Source organism: Ranitomeya imitator, chromosome 9, assembly GCF_032444005.1.
Source record: "Ranitomeya imitator isolate aRanImi1 chromosome 9, aRanImi1.pri, whole genome shotgun sequence".
NCBI classification, from domain to species: Eukaryota; Metazoa; Chordata; class Amphibia; order Anura; family Dendrobatidae; genus Ranitomeya; species Ranitomeya imitator.
The window spans coordinates 157,129,479-157,156,299 of record NC_091290.1 but is presented as its reverse complement, the minus strand read 5'-3'; the positions used below and the strand labels follow the sequence as shown (position 1 = coordinate 157,156,299).

At 48.8% G+C, this 26,821-nt stretch overlaps 1 protein-coding gene across 1 annotated transcript in view; it reads left to right on the top strand.

The window, feature by feature from the left end:
• Window positions 1-26,452, top strand: part of LCAT (lecithin-cholesterol acyltransferase) — a 49,383-nt gene extending 22,931 nt beyond the window's left edge. Inside the window, exons 3-6 of the mRNA XM_069739649.1 lie at window positions 2,674-2,789; window positions 2,875-2,970; window positions 3,579-3,803; window positions 25,669-26,452. Of these exons, the coding sequence (XP_069595750.1) occupies window positions 2,674-2,789; window positions 2,875-2,970; window positions 3,579-3,803; window positions 25,669-26,192 (961 nt within the window). The 3' untranslated portion in view covers window positions 26,193-26,452. The remainder of the gene's footprint in view (window positions 1-2,673; window positions 2,790-2,874; window positions 2,971-3,578; window positions 3,804-25,668) is intronic.
• Window positions 26,453-26,821: the final 369 nt, after the last annotated feature.

The following is a 26,821-nucleotide window of genomic DNA, read 5'->3' as shown; positions in this document are numbered from 1 at the left end:
GGTGCCAGTGATTTCTGCAGGATGATGAGGACGTTCTATTGAGCACAGCGGGGACACTCTCCGGAGCGGGGCTCCTTGTCATGGTGCCAGTGATTTCTGCAGGATGATGAAGACATTCTCCTGAGCACAGCGCGGACATTATCCGGAGCGGGGCTCCTTGTCATGGTGCCAGTGATTTCTGCAGGATGATGAGGATGTTCTCCTGAGCACAGCGGGGAGACTTTCCGGAGCGGGGTTCCTTGTCATAGTGCCAGTGATTTCTGCAGGATGATGAGGACTGTGTCCTTAGCACAGCGGGGAGACTCTCCGGAGCGGGGCTTCTTGTCATGGTGCCAGTGATTTCTGTAGGATGATGAGGACGTTCTCCTGAGCACAGCAGGGACACTCTCCGGAGTGGCGCTCCTTGTCATGGTGCCAGTGATTTCTGCAGGATGATGAGGACGTTCTCCTGAGCACAGCGGGGAGACTCTCCGGAGCGGGGCTCCTTGTGATGGTGCCAGTGATTTCTGCAGGATGATGAGGAATGTGTCCTTAGCACAGCGGGGTCACTCTCCGGAGCGGCACTCCATCTCATGGTGCCAGTGATATCTGCAGGATGATAAGGACGTTCTCCTGAGCACAGCAGGGACACTCTCCGGAGCGGCGCTCCTTGTCATGGTGCCAGTTATTTCTGCAGGATGATGAGGACGTTCTCCTGAGCACAACGCGGACACTCTCCGGAGCGGCGCTCCTTGTCATGGTGCCAGTGATTTCTGCAGGATGATGAGGACTGTGTCCTTAGCACAGCAGGGACACTCTCCGGAGCAGCGCTCCTTGTCATGGTGCCAGTTATTTCTGCAGGATGATGAGGACGTTCTCCTGAGCACAACGCGGAGACTCTCCGGAGCGGGGCTCCTTGTCATGATGGCAGTAATTTCTGCAGGATGATGAGGACGTTCTCTTGAGCACAGCGGGGACACTCTCCGGAGCGGGGCTCCTTGTCATGGTGCCAGTGATTTCTGCAGGATGATGAGGACGTTCTCCTGAGCACAGCGCGGACACTATCCGGAGCGGCGCTCCGTGTCATGGTGTCAGTGATTTCTGCAGGATGATGAGGACGTTCTCTTGAGCACAGCGGGGACACTCTCCGGAGCGGGGGTCCTTGTCATGGTGCCAGTAATTTCTGCAGGATGATGAGGACGTTCTCCTGAGCACAGCGCGGAGACTCTCCGGAGCGGGGCTCCTTGTCATGGTGCCAGTGATTTCTGCAGGATGATGAGGACATTCTCCTGAGCACAGCGCGGACACTCTCCGGAGCAGCGCTCCTTGTCATGGTGCCAGTGATTTCTGCAGGATGATGAGGACGTTCTCCTGAGCACAGCGCGGACACTCACCGGAGCAGCGCTCCTTGTCATCGTGCCAGTGGTTTCTGCAGGATGATGAGGACGTTCTCCTGAGCACAGCGCGGACACTCACCGGAGCAGCGCTCCTTGTCATCGTGCCAGTGGTTTCTGCAGGATGATAAGGACGTTCTCCTGAGCACAGCAGGAACACTCTCCGGAGCGGCGCTCCTTGTCATGGTGCCAGTAATTTCTGCAGGATGATGAGGACGTTCTCCTGAGCACAACGCGGACACTCTCCAGAGCGGCGCTCCTTGTCATGGTGCCAGTGATTTCTGCAGGACGATGAGGACTGTGTCCTTAGCACAGCAGGGACACTCTCCGGAGCGGCGCTCCTTGTCATGGTGCCAGTTATTTCTTCAGGATGATGAGGACGTTCTCCTGAGCACAACGCGGAGACTCTCCGGAGCGGGGCTCCTTGTCATGATGGCAGTGATTTCTGCAGGATGATGAGGACGTTCTCCTGAGCACAGCGCGGACACTCTCCGAAGCGGGGCTCCTTGTCATGGTGCCAGTGATTTCTGCAGGATGATGAGGACATTCTCCTGAGCACAGCGCGGACACTCTCCGGAGCAGCGCTCCTTGTCATGGTGCCAGTGATTTCTGCAGGATGATGAGGACTGTGTCCTTAGCACAGCAGGGACACTCTCCGGAGCGGCGCTCCTTGTCATGGTGCCAGTGATTTCTGCAGGATGATGAGGACGTTCTCCTGAGCACAGCGCGGACACTCACCGGAGCGGGGCTCCTTGTCATCGTGCCAGTGGTTTCTGCAGGATGATGAGGACGTTCTCCTGAGTACAGCGGGGAGAGTCTCCGGAGAGGCGCTCCTTGTCATGGTGCCAGTGATTTCTGCAGGATGATGAGGACATTCTCCTGAGCACAGCGCGGACACTATCCGGAGCGGCGCTCCTTGTCATGGTGCCAGTGATTTCTGCAGGATGATGAGGACGTTCTCTTGAGCACAGCGGGGACACTCTCCGGAGCGGCGCTCCTTGTCATGGTGCCAGTGATTTCTGCAGGATGATGAGGACATTCTCCTGAGCACAGCGCGGACACTCTCCGGAGCAGCGCTCCTTGTCATGGTGCCAGTGATTTCTGCAGGATGATGAGGACTGTGTCCTTAGCACAGCAGGGACACTCTCCGGAGCGGCGCTCCTTGTCATGGTGCCAGTGATTTCTGCAGGATGATGAGGACGTTCTCCTGAGCACAGCGCGGACACTCACCGGAGCAGCGCTCCTTGTCATGGTGTCAATGATTGGTTTTCTGTCAATCTTTGTGTTATGTCTTTAACAGAGTTGTGTACAACAAGACAACTAGAATGGCTTCCAATGCCCCAGGGGTCGACATTCGGGTTCCTGGATTTGGAAAGACATTTTCTGTAGAATATCTGGATAAAAGCAAGTTAGCGGGTAAGAGGAGTCCATGAGGAATCTGAAGATGTTGCGTAGAAATCCGTCGCTGGTGCCTCTTTATCTACTGTTACTCTTCACTCAGGTTATTTTCATACTCTCGTACAAAACTTGGTGAACAATGGCTACGTGAGAGATGAGACAGTGCGGGCCGCTCCCTATGACTGGAGAATTGCTCCCAGTAAGTATAGACTCTCCGACAAAGTCCAGGGCTGTCCCAGCCTGCAAAATGTCATATGGCGGCCACGAAATCTCCTCACCTTCTAGTTGTCTCTGGCCTAGTGACCCTGAAGCCTCTGTCATAAAGTCCTGAATATCCTGAGGGTGGGGTGGTCAGCCCTGCCCCCGGTGATGACATCACTGATAGTGACATTAGACCACACCCCTTATACTACATCACCAGCCTGCACATAGTGTAAGAGGATGTCAGCCCCGCCCCGGCGATGACATCACGGCTACAGTAAACCTCACCCCTTATAGTTCAGACCCGCCCCGGTGATGACATCACGGCTACAGTAAACCTCACCCCTTATAGTTCAGCCCCGCCCCGGTGATGACATCACGGCTACAGTAAACCTCACCCCTTATAGTTCAGCACCGCCCCGGTGATGACATCACGGCTACAGTAAACCTCACCTCTTATAGTTCAGCCCCGCCCCGGTGATGACATCACGGCTACAGTAAACCTCACCCCTTATAGTTCAGCCCCGCCCCGGTGATGACATCATTGACAATGACTTTACCTTGATGATGTCAGTGCTTTCTTTCATTTCTTCTCTTCTTTCACAGATGGACAGAAGGAATATTTTGATAAACTGAAGCTTCTGATTGAGGAGATGACGTTGCAGTACGAGAAGCCGCTCTTCCTGATAGGTCACAGCCTCGGTAATCTTTATCTGCTGTACTTCCTTCACCATCAGCCTGTGGAGTGGAAGAAGAAATATATCAAGGGCTTCATCTCTTTGGGAGCACCGTGGGGAGGAGCAGTGAAGCCTCTACTCGTCCTAATGTCAGGTGAGTGGAGCATGTGCACAGCTGGCAGGACCGCCTCTAGGGAGCAGCATACCAGGACACGGACATAGCTGGATGCTTGATGTCTGCTTAGTGTTAGGTTACAACTGTACACTGAAGGGGTGTCATGAACCGGGGGTGTTTGGCTGCCCCAGTTCTTTATTCAGGGATTTATTTATATCCCACTTTCAGTTTGGAACTTGCAGCTCTCTGGTGCCCCCTTACGCTCAGGTCAGTCAGGGAACTGCACCTAGGATAATTAGTCGCCAGTAAGTCTGCCTTGCTATATACTAGCTATTGGGCACGCTGCGAGGGCGATATAACTACTCCCACTCAGGCAGGAATTATAATTACCAAACGCTGTCCATGGCTGCCAGCTATACCCAATACGCTCAGTACTATCTGCTGCCACCAGCTCCTATTCCTATGACTAATTTAGCGGGTCAGGAGCCAACCCAATCGGTATCCTAATTTACTTCAGAGGACATTGGAGGTATGTATTAGAGCAAGGAAAACGAAGCTAGTAAATATTATAACCTTTACTTCAAAAATGATTAGGCAGTGTTTACAAAAAGTATAAAAAAACGATGTTACAAGATGAGACAGTCATAGTATGTACAGATCGATAACAAAACAAAAAGGGATTAAAGATTAAAACAAACTTACATTTGTCTTATGTCATTTCATGGTATCCATGTGGCAGGGAGGAGGAACATATGTCCCAATGCATCGGGCACAGTATCTGCTAGGTGACTTCCCAGGCCAAGAGAGACAGAGAGCGAGAGCTCTAGTCAAGCCTCCATGTCTTATACCTGTGCCCAAACTTAAGGCACTCCCACTGTGCTGACCTCACTGGGTGGTCGGGGAACTCCCCTTTCTGAACAACTATGAAATACTCTATTACCCATATCTCTTAGAGTGAACCTCGTAGAAGAATGACAAAATTATCATTATGCTCAGCATGACATGGGGGATCAGTTAACTATAAACATGAAGTGGATACATGACCTGCTTACGGAGATCTCTATTCCTTGGATTTCGTTGGGCCTGGATCCTAAAGATATCAGTGGGTTATAGATCTCTCGATGGATATTCGGAATATGTAACTTTTATATCTCTATCGCTAATTGGGATCAAGTTATGCCCTACTATTACATTTTTAAATGAACAAAGTAGCACGTTTCCACAACTGCTTTCAGCCAGCTTAGGGCCATAAACTACTTAGTGGGGGCTGCTGCACACTGGTATCACGTTGCACTGAGCGTGTAGTGAGAAGGAGCTCGGAGGGGGGTCAAAAAGCCCACAGGGTGTGTCTAGGCTGGCATGTCACTTACATAAGCAGGAAGTTGCAGCGGCCCTGAATATGTGTGTGTACTTAACACAGACCTCATGGGTGTAGCAGAGCTGTGTATATTCATTACACCTCCCCCTTTGGATTGCGCTAGGGAGGCAGGACCTCTAGGTACGCCACCATCCGCACCTCAGCAGGTTCGCACCAGCGGGACAACCCATCTGCGTTGCCATGCTCGCTGCCCTTTTTGTCTTTCACTGTAAAGTCGTACTGTTGGAGGGCAAGGCTCCAGCATAGCAACCATGCGTTGGTATCAGACACGATGGGCAGCCAAAGGGGGTTGTGGTCAGTCACCATGGTGAAGACAGTACAGTTAGGGCTGCAAACATTGCAGGGCCCAAACCATGGCAAGGCATTCCTGGATGGTGGAATAGGCCACTTCCCTCGGCAGCAGCGTCCAGCTCAAGTACAACATGGGGTGCTCTTAGTTCCCCAAGTCCAACTGGCTGAGCACAGCACTGAGGCCAAACTCGCTGGCGTTGGTCTATATCAGGAATGGCTGACTGCTATAGATGGCTTTCAGCACCGGAGAACTGCTCAGGGCTGTATTTAAAGCCCAGAAAGCCACCTCACAGCCATCTGTCCAGTCGACTGTTTGGGGTAACTGTTATGTTTGCTAATGACAGGTGTTATGAAGGCAATCCAGAAACACAGTGTGCTTAGCGATCAGAGCGCACACAGTGATCTGACAAATACCCAAAAATACAAGAACGAGCTCTGAGACGTGGAAACTCTGTAGACTGCACACCTGATCCTATCCTAAACACAACTAAAAGCGGCTGTGGATTGCGCCTAACAACTACCTAGGCAACTCGGCACAGCCTAAGAAACTAGCTAGCCTGAAGATAGAAAAATAGGCCTGACTTGCCCCAGAGAAATTCCCCAAAGGAAAAGGCAGCCCCCCACATATAATGACTGTGAGTAAGATGAAAAGACAAAACGTAGGGATGAAATAGATTCAGCAAAGTGGGGCCCGATATTCTAGGACAGAGCGAGGACAGTAAAGCGAACTTTGCAGTCTACAAAAAACCCTAAAGCAAAACCACGCAAAGGGGGCAAAAAAAAACCACCGTGCCGAACTAACGGCACGGCGGTACACCCTTTGCGTCTCAGAGCTTCCAGCAAAACAAAAGACAAGCTGGACAGAAAAAAAGCAACAAAAAAGCAAAAGGCACTTAGCTATACAGAGCAGCAGGTCACAGGAACAATCAGGAGAAGCTCAGATCCAACACTGAAACATTGACAAGGAGCAAGGATAGCAGCATCAGGCGGAGTTAAGTAATGAAGCAGTTAACGAGCTCACCAGAACACCTGAGGGAGGAAGCTCAGAAGCTGCAGTACCACTTGTGACCACAAGAGTGAATTCAGCCACAGAATTCACAACAGTACCCCCCCCTTGAGGAGGGGTCACCGAACCCTCACCAGAGCCCCCAGGCAGACCAGGATGAGCCGCATGAAAGGCACGAACAAGATCGGAAGCATGAACATCAGAGGCAAAAACCCAGGAATTATCTTCCTGAGCATAACCCTTCCATTTAACCAGATACTGGAGTTTCCGTCTAGAAACACGAGAATCCAAAATCTTCTCCACAATATACTCCAATTCCCCCTCCACCAAAACCGGGGCAGGAGGCTCAACAGATGGAACCATAGGTGCCACGTATCTCCGCAACAACGACCTATGGAATACATTATGTATGGAAAAGGAGTCTGGGAGGGTCAAACGAAAAGACACAGGATTGAGAACCTCAGAAATCCTATACGGACCAATAAAACGAGGTTTAAATTTAGGAGAGGAAACCTTCATAGGAATATGACGAGAAGATAACCAAACCAGATCCCCAACACGAAGTCGGGGACCCACACGGCGTCTGCGATTAGCAAAAAGTTGAGCTTTCTCCTGGGACAAGATCAAATTGTCCACTACCTGAGTCCAGATCTGCTGCAACCTATCCACCACAGAATCCACACCAGGACAGTCCGAAGACTCAACCTGTCCTGAAGAGAAACGAGGATGGAACCCAGAATTGCAAAAAAATGGAGAAACCAAGGTAGCCGAGCTGGCCCGATTATTAAGGGCGAACTCAGCCAACGGCAAAAAGGACACCCAATCATCCTGGTCTGCAGAAACAAAACATCTCAGATATGTTTCCAAGGTCTGATTGGTTCGTTCGGTCTGACCATTAGTCTGAGGATGGAAAGCCGAGGAAAAGGATAGGTCAATGCCCATCCTACCACAAAAGGCTCGCCAAAACTTTGAAACAAACTGGGAACCTCTGTCAGAAACAATATTCTCAGGAATGCCATGCAACCGAACCACATGCTGAAAGAACAAAGGTACCAAATCAGAGGAGGAAGGCAATTTAGCCAAGGGCACCAGATGGACCATTTTAGAAAAGCGATCACAGACCACCCAAATGACTGACATCTTTTGAGAAGCGGGAAGGTCAGAAATGAAATCCATCGAAATATGTGTCCAAGGCCTCTTTGGGACCGGCAAGGGCAAAAGCAACCCACTGGCACGAGAAAAGCAGGGCTTAGCCCTAGCACAAATCCCACAGGACTGCACAAAAGTACGTACATCCCGTGACAGAGATGGCCACCAGAAGGATCTAGCCACTAACTCTCTGGTACCAAAGATTCCAGGATGACCAGCCAACACCGAACAATGAAGTTCAGAGATAAGTTTATTAGTCCACCTATCAGGGACGAACAGTTTCTCTGCTGGACAACGATCAGGTTTATTCGCCTGAAATTTTTGCAGCACCCGCCGCAAATCAGGGGAGATGGCAGACACAATGACTCCTTCCTTGAGGATACCCGCTGGCTCAGATAAACCCAGAGAGTCGGGCACAAAACTCCTAGACAGAGCATCCGCCTTCACATTTTTAGAGCCCGGAAGGTACGAAATCACAAAGTCGAAGCGGGCAAAAAATAACGACCAACGGGCCTGTCTAGGATTCAAGCGCTTGGCAGACTCGAGATAAGTCAAGTTCTTATGATCAGTCAATACCACCACGCGATGCTTAGCTCCTTCAAGCCAATGACGCCACTCCTCGAATGCCCACTTCATGGCCAGCAACTCTCGATTGCCCACATCATAATTACGCTCAGCGGGCGAAAACTTCCTGGAAAAGAAAGCACATGGTTTCATCACTGAGCAATCAGAACCTCTCTGTGACAAAACAGCCCCTGCTCCAATCTCAGAAGCATCAACCTCGACCTGGAACGGAAGAGAAACATCTGGCTGACACAACACAGGGGCAGAACAAAAACGACGCTTCAACTCCTGAAAAGCTTCCACAGCAGCAGAAGACCAATTAACCAAATCAGCACCCTTCTTGGTCAAATCGGTCAATGGTTTGGCAATGCTAGAAAAATTACAGATGAAGCGACGATAAAAATTAGCAAAGCCCAGGAACTTTTGCAGACTTTTCAGAGATGTCGGCTGAATCCAATCCTGGATGGCTTGGACCTTAACTGGATCCATCTCGATAGTAGAAGGGGTAAAGATGAACCCTAAAAATGAAACTTTCTGCACCCCGAAGAGACACTTTGATCCCTTCACAAACAAAGAGTTAGCACGCAGGACCTGAAAAACCATTCTGACCTGCTTCACATGAGACTCCCAATCATCCGAGAAGATCAAAATGTAATCCAAGTAAACAATCAGGAATTTATCCAGATACTCACGGAAGATGTCATGCATAAAAGACTGAAACACAGATGGAGCATTGGCAAGTCCGAACGGCATCACTAGATACTCAAAATGACCCTCGGGAGTATTGAATGCAGTTTTCCATTCATCTCCTTGCCTGATTCTCACCAGATTATACGCACCACGAAGATCTATCTTAGTGAACCAACTAGCCCCCTTAATCCGAGCAAACAAGTCAGATAACAATGGCAAGGGATACTGAAACTTAACAGTGATCTTATTAAGAAGGCGGTAATCAATACACGGTCTCAGCGAACCATCCTTCTTGGCTACAAAGAAGAACCCTGCTCCCAGTGGTGATGACGATGGGCGAATATGTCCCTTCTCCAGGGATTCCTTCACATAACTGCGCATAGCGGCGTGTTCGGGCACGGATAAATTAAATAATCGACCTTTAGGGAATTTACTACCAGGAATCAAATTGATAGCACAATCACAATCCCTATGCGGAGGTAGAGCATCGGACTTGGGCTCTTCAAATACATCCTGATAATCAGACAAGAACTCTGGGACCTCAGAAGGGGTGGATGACGAAATCGACAAAAATGGAACATCACCATGTACCCCCTGACAACCCCAGCTGGACACCGACATGGAATTCCAATCCAATACTGGATTATGGGTTTGTAGCCATGGCAACCCCAACACGACCACATCATGCAGATTATGCAACACCAGAAAGCGAATAACTTCCTGATGTGCAGGAGCCATGCACATGGTCAGCTGGGCCCAGTATTGAGGTTTATTCTTGGCCAAAGGTGTAGCATCAATTCCTCTCAATGGAATAGGACACCGCAAAGGCTCCAAGAAAAACCCACAACGTTTAGCATAATCCAAATCCATCAGATTCAGGGCAGCGCCCGAATCCACAAACGCCATGACAGAAAACGACGACAAAGAGCATATCAATGTAATGGACAGAAGGAATTTGGACTGTACAGTACCAATGACGGCAGACCTAGCGGACCGCTTAGTGCGCTTAGGACAATCAGAAATAGCATGAGTGGAATCACCACAGTAGAAACACAGACCATTCAGACGTCTGTATTCCTGCCGTTCAACTCTAGTCATAGTCCTATCGCACTGCATAGGCTCAGGTTTAACCTCAGGCAGTACCGCCAAATGGTGCACAGATTTACGCTCGCGCAAGCGTCGACCGATCTGAATGGCCAAAGACAAAGACTCATTCAAACCAGCAGGCATAGGAAATCCCACCATGACATCCTTAAGAGCCTCAGAGAGACCCTTTCTGAACCAAGCTGCCAGCGCAGATTCATTCCACTGAGTGAGTACTGACCATTTCCTAAATTTCTGACAATATACTTCTATATCATCCTGACCCTGGCACAAAGCCAGCAAATTTTTCTCAGCCTGATCCACTGAATTAGGCTCATCGTACAGCAATCCGAGCGCCAGGAAAAAACGCATCGACACTACTCAATGCAGGGTCTCCTGGCGCAAGAGAAAATGCCCAGTCTTGAGGGTCGCCGCGCAAAAAATAAATAATAATCAAAACCTGTTGAATAGGATTACCAGAAGAATGAGGTTTCAAGGCCAGAAATAGCTTACAATTATTTTTGAAACTTAGAAACTTAGTTCTATCTCCAAAAAACAAATCAGGAATAGGAATTCTTGGTTCTAACATAGATTTCTGATCAATAGTATCTTGAATTTTTTGTACATTTATAACGAGATTATCCATTGAAGAGCACAGACCCTGAATATCCATGTCCACACCTGTGTCCAGAATCACCCAAATGTCTAGGGGAAAAAAAAAAAAGTGAACACAGAGCAGATAAAAAAAAAAAAATGATGTCAGAACTTTTTCTTTCCCTCTATTGAGAATCATTAGTTTGGCTCCTTGTACTGTTATGTTTGCTAATGACAGGTGTTATGAAGGCAATCCAGAAACACAGTGTGCTTAGCGATCAGAGCGCACACAGTGATCTGACAAATACCCAAAAATACAAGAACGAGCTCTGAGACGTGGAAACTCTGTAGACTGCACACCTGATCCTATCCTAAACACAACTAAAAGCGGCTGTGGATTGCGCCTAACAACTACCTAGGCAACTCGGCACAGCCTAAGAAACTAGCTAGCCTGAAGATAGAAAAATAGGCCTGACTTGCCCCAGAGAAATTCCCCAAAGGAAAAGGCAGCCCCCCACATATAATGACTGTGAGTAAGATGAAAAGACAAAACGTAGGGATGAAATAGATTCAGCAAAGTGGGGCCCGATATTCTAGGACAGAGCGAGGACAGTAAAGCGAACTTTGCAGTCTACAAAAAACCCTAAAGCAAAACCACGCAAAGGGGGCAAAAAAAACCCACCGTGCCGAACTAACGGCACGGCGGTACACCCTTTGCGTCTCAGAGCTTCCAGCAAAACAAAAGACAAGCTGGACAGAAAAAAAGCAACAAAAAAGCAAAAGGCACTTAGCTATACAGAGCAGCAGGTCACAGGAACAATCAGGAGAAGCTCAGATCCAACACTGAAACATTGACAAGGAGCAAGGATAGCAGCATCAGGCGGAGTTAAGTAATGAAGCAGTTAACGAGCTCACCAGAACACCTGAGGGAGGAAGCTCAGAAGCTGCAGTACCACTTGTGACCACAGGAGTGAATTCAGCCACAGAATTCACAACAGGTAACGTCTTCCTGGTGAGACCGTCAAGGGTTTTGCCAGGCTACTATAGTTCTGTACAAAGCGCCTATAGTACCCTGCAGTGCCCAGGAAGGACATCACCTGTTTCTTTGTCCTGGGGGTAGGCCAGGACACGATAGCATCCACTTTCCCAGGCTCTGACCTCATGGTGCCCCGCCTACCCGATGTCCCAGGTAGTGGACCTCTCTCATGCCCATCTGGCACTTTCCCGGCTTGATGGTCAGGCCTGCTTGGTGAATTCGCCTGAGCACCTCCTGGAGATGCTGGTGTTCCTCCCAGTAGAAACTGAAGATGACAATATCATCTAAGTATGCCACAGCGTACTTCTCCAGTCCCTGAAGCAGGTGGTTGACCATCTACTGGAAAGTGGCAGGGGCATTCTTCATGCCGAAGGGCATGACCGTGGACTCGTACAACTCGAAGGGTGTGATAAAGGCGGACTTCTCCTGCGCTTCGGGGCTCAGGGGAATCTGCCAGTATCCCCGACTCAGATCCATTATGGACAGATATTTTGCACCAGCTAAGCGCTCAAGCAGCTCCTCGATGCACGGAATTGCGTACGCGTCAAAAGCTGTGATGGAGCTGAGCCCCCTGTAGTTCACGCTGAACTTTGTGGTCCGATTCTTTTTTTGGCATGAGGACTCCAGGTGATCTCCTCGCGCATAACATGATGCACGTCGGAGATACGATAAGGTTTTCACTGTAGTGGGGCATTATTCTTGGTGTCCACCTCATGGACTGCTCTCCTTCCAGGTCTGTTGGTCAGAAGGATTCCAGCGTGGTCCGCAACTGCAACCGCTGGGGTTTGGATAGCATGGCGCTTACCTCCATATCCTCGATAGACCCACCAGCCTTGGCTTGGGCCAGCATGTCCAGGAGGGGGTCTTCCTCCCTTCTTTGGGCAGGTTACAGACCGGTAGGATGCAGGCTTCACGTTTGTGATGAGCCTTCATCATATTGATGTGACCACGTAGGGGACCTAGTTGAGCTGTTGGTGAACGACGTACGGGCCTTCCCAGGCTGCCTGAAGCTTATCCTTTGGTACGGGGACCAGCACCCACACCTTTTGACCCATGTGGTAGGTCCGCTCCCGGGCATTCTGGTCGTACCAGGGCTTCTGATCAGCCTGGGCCTGTACCATGTTGTCATGCACCATGTGATGGCTCACACATTGCTGCCAACACTAGGTCACGGATCTCATCCGTAAGTCAGGGATCCCGGGGAGGATATCTTTATCGTCCCCACTACTCACACCAATTTGTCACGAATCGGGGTTGTTAGGTTGCCCCTGGTTCCTTCTGAAGGGGATTTATCTATATCCCACTTCTCAATTCCGGTTTGGAACTTGCAGCTCTCTGGCACCCCCTTACCCTCAGGTCAGACTAGGTACTGCACCTAAGGTAGTCGCCAGAAAGGCTACCTGCTATGTACTGGCTATTGGGCATGCTGCGAGGGCAGAGGGAGAGGATAGGTAGGTGGTAGACAGAGATGATATGTAGGGCAGTGCCGCACTGTGGTCACCACATAGTGACTGAATGATACATACAAAGGACAAATACCACCACACCATGACCAGTCCACATATTACTACCACATAGTGACCCAGTACTACCACATACAAGGAACAAATACCACCACACCATGACCACACCACATAATACCACCACATAATGACCGAATACCACCACATACAAGGATCAAACCACACCACATATTACCAGTCACCGAATAATACCACATACAAGGAACAAACACCACCAGACCACAGTTACCGAATAATACCAAATAGAAGGAACAAATACTGCCACTCCGTGACCAGACCACATATCAGCACATAGTAACTGAATAAAACCACATACAAGGAAGTAATACCGCCACACCATGACCAGACCACATATTACCACCACACTGACCTAATAATACCACATACAAGGAACAAAATCCATCACCCATGACCAGTCCACATATTACCACCACATAGTTACCAAGTAATACCAAATTCAAGAAACAAATACTACCACACCGTCACCAGACCACATATTACCACCAGCTAGTTACCGAATACCAAATGCAAGGAACAACTACCACCACACATGACTAGACCACATAGTGACCGAATAGTACCACAAATAACAAATACCACCACACCATGACCAGTCCACATATCACCACATAGTAACCGAATAATACTACATGCAAGTATCAAATACTACTGCATCATATAGTTGTTAGGAAACCCACCATTCCACATATAAATTGTAATCCACCACTGTGCCGCCTCTAACTTTAAATAGCCACTTTCCCCACACAATAAGTATATAAATGAATTCGACCCTGTACTCTTTCCCCCAATTAATTACCAGTCACTCCTGCATCCACAAGACCCGCACTCCACCTTCCATGATTCATTATGTTTACATGCCCCCCTCCATCCCAATGCATTGTCCTGTTCTCTCTCCCACCCCAATTCATCATTTGTTGTTCCCAACCTCCAATTCATCATTTGTTGTCTCCCATTTCCAGTCCATCACTATTTGCACTCACCCACAATACATCAGTCAATGTGCCCCGTTCCACACCCTCGATTCATCATTTGCTGCTCCCTAGCCCATTTAATTTAGCTTAAAAAAAAGCCATTTTCCATACTTACCTCTCACAATCCCCTGTAGGCGTAGCTCCATTTCTGGTATCCTGGCATACGAGCCGTCATCAGCATGCCACAGTAGAGGCAGAGGGACTCCCTTTGAGCTGCACGGCCATTCAGTTTTGCTTTATTATACCCTGGGGCCCAGTGAGCAGAAGCAAAAAAGTGGGCTTGGACTGGGTCTGGACCCCTTCTTTACTTCTGCTGACAGGGCCCCAAACGACAGTAAAGGCAGAAATGCCCTGATAGCGGCCCTGGCTCCACGTGTTAGAAACAGTCTCCCTATTTTGTACCTGATAAAGGAGTTAGAACAACTTTTGAACGCAATGTCAGTAACATTCCCCTCTGTCTAATGGTCTGGTCACTCAATTTCCTCTGGACAACAGCACCAGCAAACAATGTGATTTATTTTTTAACAGTAGATTTAGGTGTTAGTAGATCATGAGCAGTTTCAGTAGCATGTGAAGAGCTGAAACCGGATTGTAGAGGGTCAATAACAGTGATTTGAGAAATAGCGGATCAGACAGGAGAGGACCAAGTGGTCCAGGATGTGAGAGATGACACAGACCTTAGGGTTTCTCTCACATTGCGTCTAGGTTCATGCTTGGTGGCATGATCAGGGCATATGTTTACAAACCCTCTCATAATGGGATTCAGACGTTACACTGATGGGGACTGTTATGGTGATGCCAGAGCATGTCTGTAAATGCAGTGAGAAAGCACCCTTAGAGACAGGTCTGTAGAGAGCATCGCAGTCTGGTCAATAGATTTTTTCTTAGTAACGGATTATAATGGTGTTTCAGAAGGAGATAAAGTTGCCTGATGAAGGTGCGCAGTGAGTGTCAGGGAGAGGGACTGGTTAAGGAGAGGGAATAGCATCACTGCTGCATGTATTAGGGCAAGAAGAAATGAGGAGAAGGGTAACTTCTTCTGTGACCTTTGTGAAGTGCATGAAGGACTAGGATCCATGATACTAAGGAATTTGGAGATCATTTCCTGTTGGATCAGGTGTTTTTTTTAATTGAAATATGTGAACAGAAGTTGGTGACCATGACATACAAAGCCATCCACAACCTGTCTCCTCCATACATCTGTGACCTCGTCTCCCGGTACTTACCTACACGCAACCTCCGATCCTCACAAGATCTCCTTCTCTACTCCCCTATTATCTCCTCTTCCCACAATCGTGTACAAGATTTCTCTCGTGTATCCCCCTACTCTGGAACTCTCTATCACAACACATCAGACTCTCACCTACCATCGAAACCTTCAAAAAGAGCCTGAAGACCTACCTCTTCCGACAAGCCTACAACCTGCAGTAACCACCGACAGACCAAACCGCTGCATGACCAGCTCTACCCTCACCTACTGTATCCTCACCCATCCCTTGTAGACTGTGAGCCCTCGCGGGCAGGGTCCTCTCTCCTCCTGTATCCTCACCCATCCCTTGTAGATTGTGAGCCCTCGTGGGCAGGGTCCTCACCTACTGTATCCTCACCCATCACCCCTACTCTGGAACTCTCTATCACAACATATCAGACTCTCACCTACCATCGAAACCTTCAAAAAGAACCTGAAGACCCACCTCTTCCGACAAGCCTTCAACCTGCAGTAACCACCAATCGACCAAACTGCTGCATGACCAGCTCTATCCTCACCTACTGTATCCTCACCCATCCCTTGTAGATTGTGAGCCCTCGCGGGCAGGGTCCTCACTCCTCCTGTATCCTCACCCATCCCTTATAGATTGTGAGCCCTCGCAGACAGGGTCCTCTCTCCTCCTGTATCCTCACCCATCCCTTGTAGATTGTGAGCCCTCGCGGGCAGGGTCCTCTCTCCTCCTGTATTCTCACCCATCCCTTGTAGATTGTGAGCCCTCGCGGGCAGGGTCCTCTCTCCTCCTGTATTCTCACCCATCCCTTGTAGATTGTGAGCCCTCGCGGGCAGGGTCCTCTCTCCTCCTGTATCCTCACCCATCCCTTGTAGATTGTGAGCCCTCGCGGGCAGGGTCCTCTCACCTACTGTATCCTCACCCATCCCTTGTAGATTGTGAGCCCTCGCGGGTAGGGTCCTCTCTCCTCCTGTATCCTCACCCATCCCTTGTAGATTGTGAGCCCTCGTGGCAGGGTCCTCTCACCTACTGTATCCTCACCCATCCCTTGTAGATTGTGAGCCCTCGCGGGTAGGGTCCTCTCTCCTCCTGTATCCTCACCTATCCCTTGTAGATTGTGAGCCCTCGCGGGCAGGGTCCTCTCTCCTCCTGTATTCTCACCCATCCCTTGTAGATTGTGAGCCCTCGCGGGCAGGGTCCTCTCTCCTCCTGTGCCAGTCGTGACTTGTATTGTTTAAGATTATTGTACTTGTTTTTTATTATGTACACCCCTCCTCACATGTAAAGCGCCATGGAATAAATGGTGCTGTAATAATAATAAATAATAATAATAGGTTAGGGTTAAGATTAGGGTTAAGCCCGTAGTTCAGGGTTAGGATTGGGGTTAGGGTTAGGCCCATACTTTAGGAGTGAGAAGAAAGTGAAATGTGTCTAAGTTGTTTTGGATTGTTAGTCAGGTGATGAGGGCGCTGAATTCACTGGACTGCTGAGATAAAGGGAAGAGTTACTGTATATGTAGTGATGAGTGAGTGTACTCGTTGCTCGGGTGGTCTCCGAGTATTTGTAACTGCTCGAGAGATTTACTTTTTGTCCACACAGCTGCATGATGTACAGCTGCTAGACAGGCTGAATACATGTGAGGATTCCCTTACTGAGGTGACGAAAACTAAATCTCCGAGGAGTCACAAATACTCGGAGATCATCCGAGCGAGCTCAGGAAAACCCAAGCAACGAGTACACTCACTCATCACTAGTTATTAGGGTTGAGCGAAACGGATCGTTCATTTTCAAAAGTCGCCGACTTTTGGCAAAGTCGGGTTTCATGAAACCCGACCCGATCCCTGTGTGGGGTCGGCCATGCGGTACGCGACTTTCGCGCCAAAGTCGCGTTTCGTATGACGCGCTTGGCGCAATTTTTTTCAGCCAATGAAGGGGCGTGGGCAGAGTGATGACATAGGCGTCCACGCCCCTAAGACCTATCGCCATGTTGTCGCTTGTGCGCTGTAGCGATTTGCAATGTGTAACACCAGCTTTTCAGTTCAGGGACGGACGGACGGAGGAGAGGAGAGAGAGGAGAGGAGAGGAGAGAGAGGAGAGAAGAGAGAGAGAGAGAGAGAGAGAGAGAAAAAAAAAAAAAAAAAGTTATATGTTTTGAGCATAAATTTATAATGGATGAAGTCATCAGCTGAAGGAGATTTTTACTCAAAGTTTGGCAAACCTGTAGATGGTGTCTGATTGTTAAATCCAGGTTCCAGTAAAAGCCAGAAGGTTTGGAGGGTTAAGAGGGTTAGAAATGAAGAAATCATGAATGTGGGGAAGTTGGTTATACACTGACCAGCAGTTACTGAGTGCGCAGTTAATGGAGACAGGTGAAGACAGGCAACAAATTATATCAAGATTAGCATCATTTTTGTGGACAGCAGATAAGAAGTTAAATATAGCAGTAACAGCTGAGACAGGGTTAGAGGAGATACCTCCTGCCACTAGCAAGAAAAACAAATCAGATGGTTTCGCTAATAGTGAGAGCGCCTCCTATGTCGCAGAGGGAAAGGATGGATGTTTCTAAGAATGTGAGAAGCTGTACTTGGGAGCTGGCAGAGGAGCTTGTGTGATGTGGAAGAAGCAGCAGCTAGAACATCGATGATGTAATTAATTATGGAATATACACTTTAAAGCTCAAGTGAAGTAGAAACTAGTTTGTGTTTGTTACATAGCTTTCCTGACTCCAGCCCTGACAGCCATGGTTCATTGCTGTACAATTGGGAAAATATATTGCCAAAAATGTTACCCAAATTCTGCATGAATTCCACCCTACACAAGTCTTCTTTGTCCTCCTACAGAAAACACTGTGCCCCTCCTCCTCCACACTCATCAATTCTCTTCCTCCAGACTCCTCTGCCCTCCACTGACCTCCTCCTCCAGACTCCTCTGCTCTCAACCAGACTCCTCTGCCCTCCACCAGACTCCTCTGCCCTCAACCAGACTCATCAATTCTCTTCCTCCCGACTCCCCTGCCCTCCACCAGACTCCACTGACCTCCTCCTCCAGACTCCTCTGCCCTCCACCAGACTCCTCTGCCCTCAACCACTCATCAATTCTCTTCCTCCCGACTCCCCTGCCCTCCACCAGACTCCACTGACCTCCTCCTCCAGACTCCTCTGCCCTCCACCAGACTCCACTGACCTCCTCCTCCAGACTCCTCTGCCCTCCACCAGACTCCTCTGCCCTCAACCACTCATCAATTCTCTTCCTCCCGACTCCCCTGCCCTCCACCAGACTCCACTGACCTCCTCCTCCAGACTCCTCTGCCCTCCACCAGACTCCACTGACCTCCTCCTCCAGACTCCTCAGCCCTCCACCAGACTCCACTGACCTCCTCCTCCAGACTCCTCTGCCCTCCACCAGACTCCACTGACCTCCTCCTCCAGACTCCTCTGCCCTCCACCAGACTCCACTGACCTCCTCCTCCAGACTCCTCTGCCCTCCACCAGACTCCACTGACCTCCTCCTCCAGACTCCTCTGCCCTCCACCAGACTCCACTGACCTCCTCCTCCAGACTCCTCTGCCCTCCACCAGACTCCACTGACCTCCTCCTCCAGACTCATCTGCCCTCCACCAGACTCTACTGACCTCCTCCTCCAGACTCCTCTGCCCTCCACTGACCTGTTCCTCCAGACTCCACTGACCTCCTCCTCCAGACTCCTCTGCCCTCCACTGACCTCCTCCTCCAGACTCCTCTGCCCTCCACTGACCTCCTCCAGACTCCTCTGCCCTCCAGTGACATCCTCCTTCAGACTCCTCTGCCCTCCACTGACATCCTCCTTCAGAATCCTCTGCCCTCCACTGACCTCCTCCTCCAGACTCCTCTGCCCTCCACTGACCTCCTCCTCCAGACTCCTCTGCCCTCCACTGACCTCCTCCTCCAGACTCCTCTGCCCTCCACTGACCTCCTCCTCCAGACTGCTCTGCCCTCCACTGACCTCCTCCTCCAGACTCCTCTGCCCTCCACTGACCTCCTCCTCCAGACTCCTCTGCCCTCCACTGACCTCCTCCTCCAGACTCCACTGACCTCCTCCTCCAGACTCCTCTGCCCTCCACTGACATCCTCCTTCAGACTCCTCTGCCCTCCACCTCCAGACTCCTCTGCTCTCCACTGACCTCCTCCTACAGACTCCTCTGCCCTCCACTGACATCCTCCTTCAGACTCCTCAGCCCTCCACTGACCTCCTCCTCCAGACTCCTCTGCCCTCCACTGGCCTCCTCCTCCAGACTCCTGCCCTTCACCAGACTCCACTGACCTCCTCCGCCCTCCACCAGACTCCTCTGCCCTCCACCAGACTCCACTGACCTCCTCCTCCAGACTCCTCTGCCCTCCACTGACCTCCTCCTCCAGACTCCACTGCCCTCCACCAGACTCCACTGACATCCTCCTCCAGACTCCTCTGCCCTCCACTGACCTCCTCCTCCAGACTCCTCTGCCCTCCACTGACCTCCTCCTCCAGACTCCTCTGCCCTCCACTGACCTCCTCCTCCAGACTCCTCTGCCCTCCTCCTCCAGACTCCTGCCCTCCACCAGACTCCACTGACCTCCTCCGCCCTCCACCAGACTCCTCCTCTTCCCGACTCCTCTTCCCTCCTCCTTCAGACTCCTCTTTCCTCCACTGCCCTCCTCCTCCAGAGTCCTCTGCCCTCCACCAGACTCCACTGACCTCCTCCGCCCTCCACCAGACTCCTCCTCCGCCCTCCACCAGACTCCTCCTCCGCCCTCCTCCTCCAGACTCCTCTACCCTCCACTGCCCTCCTCCTCCAGAGTCCTCTGCCCTCCACCAGAGTCCACTGACCTCCTCCGCCCTCCACCAGACTCCTCCTCTGCCCTCCTCCTCCAGACTCCTCTGCCCTCCACCAGAGTCCACTGACCTCCTCCGCCCTCCACCAGACTCCTCCTCCGCCCTCCACCAGACTCCTCCTCTGCCCTCCACCAGACTCCTCCTCTGCCCTCCTCCTCCAGACTCCTCTACCCTCCTCCAGACTCATCAATTCTCCTCCTCCAGACTCCTCTTCCCTGTGTCCTACAGACACTTTGTCCATGCTCCCAGAGAGGTCTCACTCCTAAGACACTTGGCAGCAGCTTATTTCCTGGGAGAACAGAACTTTAGGGCCCATTTGACTCTGTGCATTACAGAGCTAGATGCCCTCTGACTGGCGACATGCCGCACAGATTGGCGTGGTTCTCAGCAGCACATATTGGTTACACACAGCAGCATGTCTATCTGTACTGTTATCGTAAAATGAGCGCTCCTTTAGCAATGCTCAGTCACAAACATTATGCCCCCGAGCTCTCAAATCCCCACCCCAAGAGACGAGGGGCTGGAGGACACCAACATCTGTGGGTCCAGCTCCTTTCATCTAATATGTAAGGGGGCTGCTCGGATAAGTCTTAATTCAATGCAATGACCTCGGCCTCCGCGGAGCAATGCAGGCATGATGGAGGCAGGATGTAGTTTATCATTGTCCTTCCCTGAAATAGACATGGTCTGGATGGAGCAGGCGAGCTCAAGCACCAGCATCCAGTATGCACGGTCCATCTTGTCGCTTCTGCACATTCATTTCTCCACAATCTCTGAACCTTGATATTATGCACTGAAAATGGAGGGACTGTCAAAGAATTTACAATTTTACTAAGAGGAACATTTTTCTGAAATTGTTGGATAATTTTTGGATGCAATTGTACATGGATTGGTGACCTCCAACCATCTTTGCTTCTGTGAGACTCTGCCTCTAACATTCTCTCTTTAACCCATTTCTGCCATCGAATAGTAAGTCCCATGACAGTATCCCCACTTTGGTGTGGGCTCCGGCGGTGAGCACGCATCAAAGCTGGGACATGTCCACTGTTTTGAACAGCTGACATGACTGCAATAGGCGCGGGCGGAATCGTGATCCGCCAGCACCTATTAACTATTTAAATGCCGCTATCAAACTCTGACAGCGGCATTTAACGCGTGCTTCTGGCCATTGGGCCGGAAATGCGCTGAGTGGTGACCCCTGTCAAGTGATCGGGGGTCAGCGGTGCATCAGCATGACAACCAGATGTCTCCTGCAGACCTCTATGGTTGTTGATGCCAGATTGCTGTGAGCGCCACCCTGTGGTCGGCGTTCATAGGAATGCAGCAATTCTACTACAAAGGAGTGATCTGAGCATCGCTCCTATGTAGCAGAGCCGATCAGGCTATGCCAGCTTCTAGCCTCCCATGGAGACTATTGAAGCATGGCAAAAAATGTTTTTAAAAATATGAAAAAAAAATCTAAAAGTTCAAATCACCCCCCCTTTCACCCCATTCAAAATAAAAAAAAAAAAACAAAAAAAAAAACCTACACATTTACCATCGCCCAATCTATCAATAAAAAGAAGAAAAACAAAAACAAAGGATTAACCTGATCGCTAAACGACGTAGCGAGAAAAAAATTCAAAACGCCAGAATTGCATTTTTTTTGGTCACCGTGACATTACATTAAAATGTAATAACGGGCGATCAAAAGAACGTATCTGCATCAATATGGTATAATTCAAAACATCAGCTCAGCAAGCAAAAAATAACCCCTCAACCGACCCCAGATCACGAAAAATGGAGACGCTACGGGTATCGGAAAATTGCACTGGAACTTTTTTTACCACTTGGATAAAAAATAACCTACAGTCATGGCCAAAAGTTTTGAGAATGAGACAAATATTAATTTTTCCAAAGTCTACTGCTTCATTTTTTCTAATGGCAATTTGCATATGCTCCTGTATGTCAGAGTGATCAGCTTAACAGCAATTACTGTACTTGCAAAGTCAATATTTGCCCAGAAAATGAACTTTAACCCCCAAAACACATTTCAACATCATTGCAGTCCTGCCTTAAAAGGAGCAGCTAACATCGTTTTAGTGATTGATCCATTACCACAGGTGTGGGTGTTGATGAGGACAGGGCTGGCGATCAATCAGTCATGATTAAGTAAGAATGACATCACTGGACACTTTAAAAGGAGGCTGGTGCTTGGTATCATTGTTTCTCTTCAGTTAACCATGGTTATCTCTAAAGAAACACGTGCAGCCATCATTGCACTGCACAAAAATGGCCTAACAGGGAAGAGTATCACAGCTACAAAGATTGCACCTCAGTCAACAATCTATCGGATCATCAAGAACTTCAAGGAGAGAGCTTCCATTGTTATCAAAAAGGCTCCAGGGCGCCCAAGAAAGACCAGCAAGCGCCAGGACCGTATCTTCAAACTGTTTCAGCTGCGGGATCGGACTACCAGCAGTGCCGAGCTTGCTCAGGAATGGCAGCAGGCTGGTGTGAGTGCTTCTGCACGCACTGTGAGACTGCGGAGACTCTTTGAGCAAGGCCTGGTTTCAAGGAGGGCAGCAAAGAAGCCTCTTCTCTCCAGAAAAAAACATCAGGGACCGACTGATATTCTGCAAAAGGTCCAGGGAGTGGACTGCTGAGGACTGGGGCAAAGTCATGTTCTCTGATGGACCCCTTTTCGATTGTTTGGGACATCGGGAAAACAGCTTATTCGGAGAAGAAGAGGTGAGCGCTCCCACCAGTCTTGTCTCATGCCAACTGTAAAGCATCCTGAAACCATTCATGTGTGGGGTTGCTTCTCAGCCAAGGGAATCGGCCTAAAAACACAGCCATGAATAAAGAATGGTACCAGAATGTCCTCCAAGAGCAACTTCTCCCAACCGTCCAAGAGCAGTTTGGCGCCCAACAATGCCTTTTCCAGCATGATGGAGCACCTTGCCATAAAGCAAAGGTGATAACTAAATGGCTCATGGAACAAAACAGAGATTTTGGGTCCATGGCCTGGAAACTCCCCAGATCTTAATCCCATTGAGAACTTGTGGTCAATCATCAAGAGACGGGTGGACAAACAAAAACCAACAAATTCTGGCAAAATGCAAGCATTGATTATGCAAGAATGGACTGCTATCAGTCAGGATTTGGTCCAGAAGTTGATCGAGAGCATGCCAGGGAGAATTGCAGAGGTCTTGAAGAAGAAGGGTCAACACTGCAAATATTGACTTGCTGCATTAACTCATTCTAACTGCCAATATAACCTATTGGTACTCATAATATGATTGCAATTATATTTCTGTATGTGATATAAACATCAGACAAACACTAATAAAAACCAGAGGGCAGCAGATCATGTGAAAATAGAATTTTGGTGTCATTCTCTAAAATTTTGGCCATGACTGTAGACATGTTTGGTGTCTATGAACTCGTAATGACCTGGGGAATCATAATGAGCAGATCAGATTTAGCATTTAGTGAACCTAGCAAAAAAACCCAAACAAAAAATAAGTGGGATTGCACTTTTTGGCAATTACACCACACTTGGAATTTTTTTCCCGTTTTCTAGTACACGACATGGTAAAACCAATGGTGTCGTTCAAAAATACAACTCGTCTCCCAAAAAATAAGCCCTCACATGGCCAAATTGACGGAAAAATAAAAATGTTACGGCTCTGGGAAGGAGAGGAGCGAAAAACGAAAACCAAAACTGAAAAAAGCTCCGGGGGTTAAGGGGTTAAACACGCATGTGAATTACTTGAAAGTTAACACCCTCCAGATTTTTTTTTTACGGTGCCACTTTTCCAGTCTTTTTTAACCCCTTACCGGCATCGGACGTACTCTACCGTCCGATGCCAGCTCCCCTGCTTTGATGCAGGGCTCCGCGGTGAGCCCGCACCAAAGCCGGGACATGTCAGCTGTTTTGAACAGCTGACATGTGCCCGTAATAGGCGCGGGCAGAATCGCGATCTGCCCGCACCTATTAACTAGTTAAATGCCGCTGTCAAACGCAGACAGCGGCATTTAACTACCGCTTCCGGCCGGGCGGCCGGAAATGACGTCATCGCCGACCCCCGTCACATGTCCGGGGGTCGGCGATGCGTCTCCATTGTAGCCATAGAGGTCCTTGAGACCTCTATGGTTACTGATTGCCCGTCGCTGTGAGCGCCACCCTGTGGTTGGCGCTCACAGCACACGTGCAATTCTGCTACATAGCAGCGATCAGCAGATCGCTGCTATGTAGCAGAGCCGATCGTGCTGTGCCTGCTTCTAGCCTCCCATGGAGGCTATTGAAGCATGGCAAAAGTAAAAAAAAAAAGTTTAAAAAAATGTGAAAAAAATAAAAAAAACATAAAAGTTTAAATCACCCCCCTTTCGCCCCAATCAAAATAAATCAATAAAAAAAATATCAAATTTACGCATATTTGGTATCGCCGCGCTCAGAATTGCCCGATCTATCAAATAAAAAAAAGTATTAACCTGATCGCTAAACAGCGTAGCGGAAAAAAACTCGAAACGCCAGAATTACGTGTTTTTGGTCGCCGCGACATTGCATTAAAATGCAATAATGGGCGATCAAAAGAACGTATCTGCACCGAAATGCTATCATTAAAAACGTCATCTCGGCACGCAAAAAATAAGCCCTCAACAGACCCCAGATCACGAAAAATGGAGACGCTACGAGTATCGGAAAATGGCGCAATTTTTTTTTTTTTTTTTTTTTTTAGCAAAGTTTGGAAATTTTTTTCACCACTTAGATAAAAAATAACCTAGTCATGTTTGGTGTCTATGAACTCGTACTGACCTGGAGAATCATAATGGCAGGTCAGTTTTAGCATTTAGTGAACCTAGCAAAAAAGCCAAACAAAAAACCAATGTGGGATTGCACTTTTTTTGCAATTTCACCGCACTTGGAATTTTTTTTCCCGTTTTCTAGTACACGACATGCTAAAACCAATGATGTCGTTCAAAAGTACAACTCGTCCCGCAAAAAATAAGCCCTCACATGGCCGAATTGACGGAAAAATAAAAAAGTTATGGCTCTGGGAAGGAGGGGAGTGAAAAACGAACACGGAAAAATGAAAAATCCCCCGGTCATGAAGGGGTTAAATGTGCACATTTTGAGATGTTTCTGCCATCAATTTCTAAAGGAGGTAATTTTTCGAATGAAATGGAGACATGTCCAACACTCAATTCTGATCGGAGTCCCATGTTGTATTTCCCAATCATTGCATTCTTCCGTTCTATACATTTTACACTGAGGGTGGTATATTGTCTGTATGATATTTGCTCTGCTTACATTCGGTTATGTCCCCGAGCCTCCTGGACCTCCTCCCCTCTTCAGTCTGAGATATGGGGTCTATTTGGTGGGATTCCCAGCCTAGAGAGCTGCAAGTATCTCCCATCGTTATATGGATCCTCATCCTGTCACTATTGATATACTTTTATTCTCCAATATTTCCCTAAAACAGATTGTTCATGGTGCATGAGGGAGCAATAAGCCTTCAGTAACACTGTACTTGCTCCTTTACAGGAGATAACCATGGGATCCCGATGGTTTCCAACATCAAAATTCGAGAAGAACAGAGGATGACAACAACTAATCCATGGATGCTTCCAACTAACCTGGGATGGCCAGAATCACATGTGTTTATTTCCACCCCAAAATACAACTACACCTACAAAGACTATAAGAAATTCTTCAACGATATTGACTTTGAAGATGGCTGGTATATGTGGGAAGATACCAAGGTTCTTCTAGAAGGATTGCCGCCCCCAGGTGTAGACACGTACTGCATCTATGGCAGCGGTCACCCCACAGCCGAGACCTATATATATGGGGACGACTTCCCCAATGGGCCACCTGTAGACATCATCTATTCTGATGGAGATGATACAGTACATAAGAGAAGCATGGAACTGTGCCAACGATGGAAGAAACAGCAAAACGAGAAGGTCCAGGTGATTGAGCTGCCTGGAATGCACCATCTCAGCATGGTCTTCAGCAACAGGACATTAAATGTTATCAATGACATCCTGCTGGGGAAAGATCCCTAAACCTGCCATGGTAGAACATTTTCCACCTCACTGCAGGACTTATTATTATATACAGGCCCTGAATATAAGTAATGACTGGTGCCACCATATTCATATGTGCCTGTAATGACCGTGGCCACCATATATGTGTGTGGCTGTAATGACAGGGTCCACATGTAAATGTGCTTGTTAGTACAGGGGCCGTTGTGACTTCATAGGAATGTGCAGCCTAACACCAATATATAAATACCATGCAACAAATAAATACATGTACTAAAAGATTGCTCAAGTCTCTCTATTCATACAGTGTACATTTAGATAAAAACATGCCACCACCTGTATACAGAGATACATGGTAAGATCCTGTCTGCAGCCACCACTAGGGGGAGCTCCCTGTATAGAGAGATACATGATAAGATCCTGTCTGCAGTCACCACTAGGGGAGCTCCCTGTATACAGAGATACATGATAAGATCATGTCTGCAGCCACCACTAGGGGGAGCTCCCTGTATTCAGAGATACATGATAAGATCCTGTCTGCAGCCACCACTAGGGGGAGCTCCCTGTATACAGAGATACATGATAAGATCCTGTCTGCAGCCACCACTAGGGGGAGCTCCCTGTATACAGAGATATATGATAAGATCCTG